The sequence below is a fragment of the Pristiophorus japonicus genome, chromosome 6, assembly GCF_044704955.1.
Source record: "Pristiophorus japonicus isolate sPriJap1 chromosome 6, sPriJap1.hap1, whole genome shotgun sequence".
NCBI lineage: Eukaryota > Metazoa > Chordata > Chondrichthyes > Pristiophoridae > Pristiophorus > Pristiophorus japonicus.
In genome coordinates, this window is record NC_091982.1 from 242,483,969 (window position 1) to 242,493,213 (window position 9,245).

General features: G+C 38.7%; 1 protein-coding gene across 1 annotated transcript; it reads left to right on the forward strand.

The window, feature by feature from the left end:
• The first annotated feature begins 217 nt into the window (after window positions 1-217).
• LOC139266277 (extracellular calcium-sensing receptor-like) lies at window positions 218-8,176 on the forward strand. The gene is made up of 6 exons (XM_070884104.1): window positions 218-360; window positions 1,245-1,536; window positions 3,227-4,060; window positions 4,347-4,574; window positions 7,052-7,175; window positions 7,269-8,176. The coding sequence occupies exons 2-6, from the start codon at window positions 1,279-1,281 to the stop codon at window positions 8,174-8,176; spliced, it is 2,352 nt and encodes a 783-aa protein (XP_070740205.1). The 5' UTR covers window positions 218-360; window positions 1,245-1,278.
• The last annotated feature ends 1,069 nt before the right edge of the window (window positions 8,177-9,245 follow it).

Below are 9,245 nucleotides of genomic sequence, written 5' to 3' on the forward strand. Positions count from 1 at the left end.
TCGCCTATTTATATTACCTGTGAATTCTATTCTCTGTAAAATTGCCTACGCTTTAGTTGTGACGTATTCGCATCAATAGATTTGGCCTACATATAGGTGCATCCTGGTATAATTATAGATAATCAGGTGCTAGGTCCTTTGAAATAAAACAATGGCTCGCTTGCTGATGTTCCTGTTGCTAGCTGATGTGCTGACGCGGGAAATACATGGAATCGTCTGCAAGCGTCGTGCAAGTCATGATATACCCGATTTATATCAGGATGGGGATATCATTCTGGGTGGAATATTTACCGTGCATTTAGATGCGATTCAGGGCGTTCATTCATTTACTATTGTTCCGACCGGAGCAGAATGCCGAAGGTATGTATAGGTTCAGCCGTGGGCAACTGCCACTTTATAAGCTGCACAAAACTACCAAACAATAACACCTTTCACTCTATCGTCAGTTTAAAATAGCTGCATTTTTTTTCCAATTTATCATCGGGCGGGTTTAAATAGCTGTCTCTTTGATGAGTGCATCATTATTTTCACATGATTTGAATCGGAAATTAATTTCCACAGAATGCTCTTCCTTGTACATCGACGTACTGTGTGTGGCAGCGCTGATACAGTTGGAGCTAAATAATTAAGTGTATGTGTCTGTCTGTAACTATAATTTGGACAATTAAATTCAAGTGTGTATTTAAAAAAAATGTCTGGTACTCTGGTGCAGTTTATATTGCTCCAGATGAACTACAATTGTGTCTTATTTATAAATTTGTTATGTGTCTTATTATCGTGTGTATGCAAAAATGAACGATGTTCTTAGATTTTTTTGACGCATTACTTGTGAACTGATCGTATCGTATCTATTTTAACAGTATGGTTTAAAATTTAAGCTCATCGTTAACGTCTGATATACTCGCTGAAAATGCAACATCAGGAAAAATCAATACAGGATTGCCAAAATATATTTTATTTTAGCTATTGTAACCGATGATACTTTCGATTAGGATAATATTTTCAACGAATTAGTTATAGTTATTACTTCATGCCTCCAGGTATTGCAAAGTCACTATGTTATCAATTGCCGTTTGAATGTGTCATATCTCTGATTAGACCGAGAAAAATCCATCTGGTGCTCGTTATTGCATGAAGATTTACTTTTTGTTGGTATACATATTCACAAGAACGAACATATTTTTGTATTAATAAATTCATTTTGATTGAATTATGTATCATGTCCTTTTCTATATATCTCGCAGTTTTCACTTGTCAAACTTTCGCTTGGTGCAAACCATGATTTTTGCTATTGAGGAAATAAACCAGAATGAAACCCTACTTCCGAATATCACTCTGGGATATAAGATCCACGATGACTGCTCGTCCTCTGCGATTGCATCCAAAGCAGCGCTCGCTTTGGTCAATGGAAAACAAGAACTAATGGATTACCCAGAATGTAGAGGTTCCGCCAATGTCGCTGCCATTATTGGTTGTGATATATCCACATCCTCCATAGTAGCTTCAAGGACAATTGGGTCTTTCGGAATTCCGATGGTAACGTGTCAATATTTGACCGCATTTTCATTAACGCGCTTTCTTCGGTCAGTTTGTGGCGAATGGAGGTCAGCCATACATAACAAAACAATGTCAGAGGTTGGATGCTGTGTTAATGCTGAGTATGTAAAAGGCTCGAAGAATTGACAGTAAAATCGTAAATCGACGATTTAGTTCTTTCTTGCAGCAATGGAGAGATGGCGAGGGTACTGCGGTTGATGTTGTGTATATGGGTTTTCAAAAGGCTTTTACTAAAGAACTCCAAAATAGATCTGTTAACAAAATTGTAACCCATGGGCTTAAAGAGGCAGTGGCTGCTTGGATACGAATATGCCTAAGGGACAGAAAGCAGAGAACAGTGGTGAGTGGGTGTTTCTCATACAGGAATGAAGTATGCAGTGTTGCTTGGGGTCAGTGTTGGAACCACTGCTGTTTTTTAAATACAGGGCATAATTACAAAGTTTGCAGATGAAACAAAACTCAGAAATGTAGTAAAAAGTGAGGAAGATATTAACAGACTTCAGGAGGAGAAAGACAGTCTAGTGAAATGGGAAGACACATGGAGGATGTAAGTAAATACAGTGTAGTGCAAAGTGATACAGTTTGTAGGAAGAATGCAAAGAGGAAATATAAACTAAAAGGTACAATTTTAAAGGGGAATCCGGGAACTGACTGAACTAGGGGTGGACGTACACAAATCTTTGAAAGTTGCAGGACAATTTGAGAAGAATATTACAGTAGCATACAGGATCCATGGTTTCTGTAATAGAGGAATACAGTACAAAAGCAAGGCAGTTATGCTAAACCTTGTGCAAAACAGTGATTCGGCCTCAGTTAGAGTATTGTGTTCGACTCTGGGTACCATATTTTAGGAATAAAAATAGGTTGCAGAAAAGATTTACTAGAACGGTACCAGGGATAAGGTTGTTCTCCTTAGAGCAGATACGTTTAAGAGAAGATTGGATAGGTCTGTCCAAAATCATGAATGGTTTTGTTCAAGGAGAAACTTTTTCCAGCAGCAGGAGTGTCGGTAACCAAAGATACAGATTCAACGTGATTGGCAAAAGAATCAGAGGTGACATGAGCAGTTTTTTTTTTCAGAGCGAGTTGTTGCGATCAGCAATGCACTACCTGAAAGGGCGTTGGATGCAGATTCAATAGCAACTTCATAAGATAATTGGATAAATACTTGAAGGGAAATCCATACAGCTATAGGGAAAGAGCAGGGGAGTAGGATTAATTTTATATATCTGCCAAAGAGCCGGTACAGGCAGAATCCGTAGAATGGCCTTCTTCTGTGCTATATTATGCTCCGGTTTAATTAGCAATTTAGCAGGGTTGAAAGCTTCCCAAATATAATAAGGATGTAACTAAAATCGTGACCAGTGGATTTTGTATATCTCGCCTTGTTATTTTATGTGATGCAACAGATTGAAATTTGTTCTATTAATTCCAATTGTATTTTGAATATTTGAGTATTACAAGTCTATGCAAAAATCAACCAACTCGCATTGTGCAGGTGATCAAACAGGCGACTACAAAGGTCGTGGTGGCATTTGTTGATACCGGAGATATGCGAATTTTACTTCAGTAAATTATATTGTTATGTATAGCTAATTCAAAGAAAAGTGAAAAAATGTATGTTTTACTGTGTGCGAACGCATTCATATATTTACGCTTTTCTTTGCAGGTTAGTTACTATTCCACTTGTGCATGCCTCAGCGATAAGCATGAATATCCCACATTTTTTAGAACTATACCAAGTGACAACTATCAGTCCAAACTTCTCGCTGAACTGGTGAAAACTTTCGGCTGGAAATGGATTGGAACAGTTAGAAGTAACATTGATTACGGTAATTATGGAATGCAAGAATTTGTCGAACACGTCCAAAAATTTGGGGTTTGCATTGCGTACTCTGAATCATTTTACAGGACGGATCCTGCGGATAAAATAAGCAAAGTAGTGCAGGTGATCAAACAGGCGACTACTAAGGTCGTGGTCGCCTTTGTTGATACCGGAGACATGCGAGTTTTACTTCAGGAAATTTTGCGTCAAAATGTAACCGGCATACAGTGGATTGGAAGTGAAGGCTGGGTTACAGAAGATTTACTCCCACCTGAAGAAAGCGCAAGATTTCTCGTTGGGACAATTGGCGCAGCAACCCGTAGGACCGAGTTAATAAGTCTTAGAGATTACCTTCTGAAAGTTCATCCTGCAAAGTTTCGTGACAGCATTCTGGTGAAGGAGTTTTGGGAAACTATATTCACGTGCTCTTTAAGGTCGGACAATACGACAAAGCCATCAAATTCTGCATTTCAATTGCCGCATTGCACAGGGAAAGAACAGTTGGACGAGATAGAAAACGCGTATCTTCCAGCAATAATGGACGGAAGTTCCTACCACGTGTACAAAGCGGTCTATGCTGTCGCTCATGCACTTCACGATCTGCTGTCCTGTGAAGAAGGCAATGGACCCTTTGTGAACAACACATGTGCCCATATTTCAAATTTTGAGCCTTGGCAGGTAGGAAGCATTTACGTTTTATTTTGACGCACCTAACACATCTACAATGTTGACAGACATAATAACAGTTTTGAAGCTATAATTATCCCAGATCCATGTGAAATATAATGAATGGTCAGCCCCCAAAATGTATTTATTTCTAATCGGATGCTGAATCCCTTGTCTCACATTTCCATCATTTCGATGTTAAATTTATGTAAATTAATTTGAATATATATATTGTTTATGTGCACCTAAACAATTTTTAGAACCAAAGATTTACATGCCTTCCATCATGCTTCTGTAGCTGCTCCATTATCTACACACCGTCAATTTTACAGCTCGGACTGGAGAAATCGTGTATTTTGATGAAAATGGTGATCCAATCCCGAAATACGAATTAATAAATTTGCAAAAGAATGTGAAGGGTACAGTTGAAATTGTAAACATTGGTCATTATGATGGCTCGGCACCTTTAGGTCAAGAATTTGACCTGCATATCGAGGAAATCGTTTGGAGCAGCGTTGGAAGAAAGGTATGTTCCTTACCACTCTTGTTGGCAAAGCACAGTAAATCCGTGAGCTTTAAACTTGCAAAATGGAAAAAAGTTACGTGTGTGCGCTTTTATTAATTCTTGAGATGTGGGCGTCGCTGGCATGGCCGGTAGTTATTGCGCATCAGTAGTTTCGCTGGATTAATACAACTGAATGGCTTTCAAGGCCACTTCAGGGGTATTCCTGTTTCCTATTTTTCTGAAACATTACAACATTGAAACAACTGGAAACATTGCAACAGCCGGAAACATTGCAAGAGTTGGAAACTGTAAGAACTGGAAACATTGCGAATGCTGGAAACTGAAACGACTGGAAACTTTTATCTGGTCATTATTACATTGCTGCTTCTGGGAGCTTGCTTGTGCGCAAATTGGCTGCCGCGTTTACCACATTACACTAGTGGCAACACTCAAAAAGTACTTAATTGGCTTTAAAGCACTTTGAGAAGTCCAGTAGTCGTGAAAGGCGCTATATAAATGTAAGTCTTTCTTTCTAATCTCTTTCTTTTATTCCTACAGTAACATTTTGTAGATCTTGTAAATATTTGTGTTTAACAGTGATTTCTCTGTGGGATTCAAATACATGACATCCAATTAACCGTTGTTATGCATTTTTAATGTTCCATTTCCAACGCAGTCTCCCCGAAATCATATCACTCGTTGCTTGCTCTTTCGTGGTAATCGTAGAATCATAGAAATTTATAGAGCAGAAGAAGGCCATTCGGCCCATCGTGTCCTTGCCGCCTGACAAAGCTAATCAGCCTGATCCCACTTTCCAGCAAGATCGTAGCCTTGTAGGTTACCAAGTACTTTTAAATATGGTGAGGGCTTCTGCCTCTACCACCCTTTCAGGCAGTGAGTTCTTGACTCACACCACCCAATGGGTGAAAATATTTCTCCTCAAATCCCCTGTAAACTTCCTACAATTACTTTCAATCTATGCCTGCTGGTTATTGACCCCCTCTAATGGGAACATGTCCTTCCTATCGACTCTCTGGAGGCCCTTCATAATTTTCCACACATCAATTAGGTCGTCCCTCAGCCTCCTTTGATCCAAAGAAAACAAACCCAGTCTATCCAATCTTTCCTCATGGATAAAATTCTCCAATCCAGGCAACATGTTCTTAAATCTCCTCTGTACCCTCACTAGTGCAATCACTTCTTTCCTGTAATGTGGTGACCGGAATTGCACGCAGTTCTGTAGCTGTGGGCGAACTAGTGTTTTCTACAGTTCAAGCATAACCGCCTTTCTCTTATATGGTATTTGTATATGCAATGCCTCGGCTAAGAATGGCAATATCCCTTATACGTTTTAACCAGCATAATATCGCTGTTAAATAACCCGTTAAAAGATAAACCCTTTATGATTAGTTAGAACTGGGGTTTTAACAACTTATCGACTTCTGAATCAACGTTATTTTCCTGAAAAAACTATTTTTTTGTTTAGTGGAATGCCAAATAACTCCATTTTAACAAAAAAATAATTTTTATAGAAAAATTATCTTTTTCAATATTTTTGGATCATTCATTCTTGGACACTAGTTCTCGCTATTGGAGCATTCGAGGTCGCTGAAATGTTTCATATCGTGACAACTGAATAATTTATTAGTAATTTATTATCCAGAATATTTAGACAATCAATTGCACAACTGATAAAGCAACAATACACACAATTAAATGTTACTCAAAATGAGGTTTGATCTATTACGTGTAACTTCACTTCGCAGTAATAACGAAGGAACTTGTCCACACTTTGCCCGTGTTATCTCATTAGAAAACAAGAAATAAAAGGAAGTTACAAATAATTTGCACTTACATAGACTTTCACGACCTCAGGACATCTCAATGCGCTTAATCGCTAAGAAAGTAATTTTGAAATGTATGAAATGGCAATAAATTTTCGCACACCACTGTGATAATGAGCAGACAATCTGTTTTAATGATTTTAGCAGAGGAAATATATTTGGTAGAACATGGAGAGTACTCCCCTGATCTAAGAATTCGAGAATCATAGAAAAGTACAACACAGAAGGAGACCATCGGCCCAGGAACTCCGTGCCGGCTATTTCAATAAGCAATCCAGTTGCCCCAATTCCCATGCTCTTTCCCCACATCCTTACAATTTTTCTCCTTCAAATGTTTATCCAATTCCCTTTTCATGGCTATTAATTTTGTATCCACTACACAATCAGGCAGTAATTTCCAAATATTAATCAATCTTTAAATAAAAATTGGTTCGCATACCAATCACTTTAAATCTTTGCACGTTGGTGATAGATCATGCAGCCGTTGGAAACAGTTGTTGCGCTGCAAATACTAACAAATATTATTTAATACTATGTAATAAAAATATGTCTACTAAAATCCACAGAACCGAGGAGTTGAAAATAATTATTCAGTTTTCTTGAATTATAATATTCGATATATATGGATAACAAGTATGTGCTCTTATGCTTTAGATTCCAGAAGTACTTTGCACAAAACCTTGTCCTCCTGGAACAAGAAGAATAAACAGGAAAGGACAGCCGATATGTTGCTTTGACTGTGCAGAATGCGCCGATGGGGAGATTAGTAATACCACAGGTATGTTCAATCCTATTTAATGTGTATTCATTGATTCAATGACCACGGGCGCTGTTCGTATAAAAAACGGGAGCTGGTACAATTCTTTTTCAGATTCCACAGATTGTATGACATGCCCTTTGGAATACTGGTCCAATCAACAGAAGGATCGATGTGTTGTCAAGAAGATTGAATTTATTTCCTTTGGAGAGATTCTCGGATTTGTGCTCGTGACACTTGCTGCAGTGGGAGTGTGTTTTACACTGGCTACTGCTGCTATATTCTTCAGGTATCGAGAAACTCCTATCGTTAAAGCTAACAATTCCGAGCTAAGTTTCCTCCTTCTCTTTGCACTAATGCTTTGCTTCTTGTGCTCACTCACCTTCATTGGGGAACCATCCGGATGGTCCTGCATGTTGCGCCGTACTGCATTTGGTGTTGTTTTCGTCCTCTGTATTTCCTGTATTTTGGGGAAAACTATTCTTGTTGTTTCAGCCTTTAAAGCAACTCTTCCCAACAATAGCGTGATGAACTGGTTTGGACCTACGCCGCAACGGTTAGGCGTGTTCAGCCTTACTTTTATTCAAGGCTTAATATGCACTATCTGGCTAAAGGTATCACCTCCCTATCCTTTGAAAAACACGACCTATTATAGAGACATCATTATTTTGGAATGTCACGTGGGATCTTTGAAAGCTTTTTATGTTGTGTCGAGCTATATTGGTCTTCTGTCCACGGTCTGTTTTCTGCTTGCTTTCCTTGCCCGGAAACTTCCAGATAATTTCAACGATGCGAAATATATAACTTTCAGTATGCTGATCTTCTGTGCTGTTTGGATAACTTTTATTCCAGCTTATGTAAGCTCCCCTGGAAAGTACACTGTGGCTGTAGAAGTGTTTGCTATCTGGACATCAAGCTTTGGATTGCTTCTCTGTCTTTTTGCTCCCAAGTGTTATATTATCCTGATGAAACCGCAGAATAACACAAAGAAACATATGATGAGCAAAGGACATTCACAGTAACTCTAAAATTCTTTGCATTTGTACCAGTACTATGTTCCGTCTTAACTGCCTTTTATTGGCACATATATTATGTTCTATCTGTATAATTGCCCCGTGCACGTATATTACCCTCGCTTATTAAACGCATCATTCTTGAAGCTAGTTTGTCAGTTATACAGACTGAGATGTGTACCACACATTTGTGTACAGAATTGCTCACACAGATGGAGGCAACATGGTATAGTGGTCGGTATAGGACTAAACTTTCTAAATAATTTTATGTATATGCTGTGCACTTCTAGCAAACTGATGCTCTTCTCATGTAGTAATTTCAGTTTAGCTCCAGGCATAGCGCAATTTCATTCTTACCCAGTTTCTATATAATTTGGAAACGTTTAGGGATAGAATCTTCATTATTCGTTTATGTAAGACGATGAAATTAATGAAAAATTAGTTCATTATTTTAAATGAGCATTCTGCATAGATTGACATTGAAAAGCAAATATGCTGGACATCACAATCGGGAGAAATGTAAAACGGGCTCCAGACTCGCAATCGCCAAATGGACGGTATTGCAGCAAGCACTCAAACAGCCTTGGTAACAAGTTAACACCGCGCACACTATCTCAGTAACAGATATACAGCATATGTATACATGTTAAAGGAGCATCTGTCCATAGAGGCTTTCCCAAATACGTTATATCGCTAATTAAGCATCATGACTACCCAGTGTTCCCTACCACGCAACCTACCGGGAGAGGCAAAACATTTATTTCCTATTAACTAAGGGAGTTTAAACTAGAACTCAGTCGACTGGTCTTCTGTGGAACGTTTTCCAGGACATTTGTATCACCGACCACGTGAGGGGACAGAAGTGGACACTATACCAGATTTGACCTGACCCGGGTCTATTACTAGACATAAAAACAGAAAATTATGGAAATCTCACAAGGTCAGGCAGCATCTGTGGAGATAATCAAAGTTAACTTTGCAGATCTGTGACCCTTTGTCAGGACTGGAAAAGTTCGAGATGTAACAGATTCTTAAGGAAGTGCATGGACAGTGTAAGGGGGAGGAGACCAATGAACAA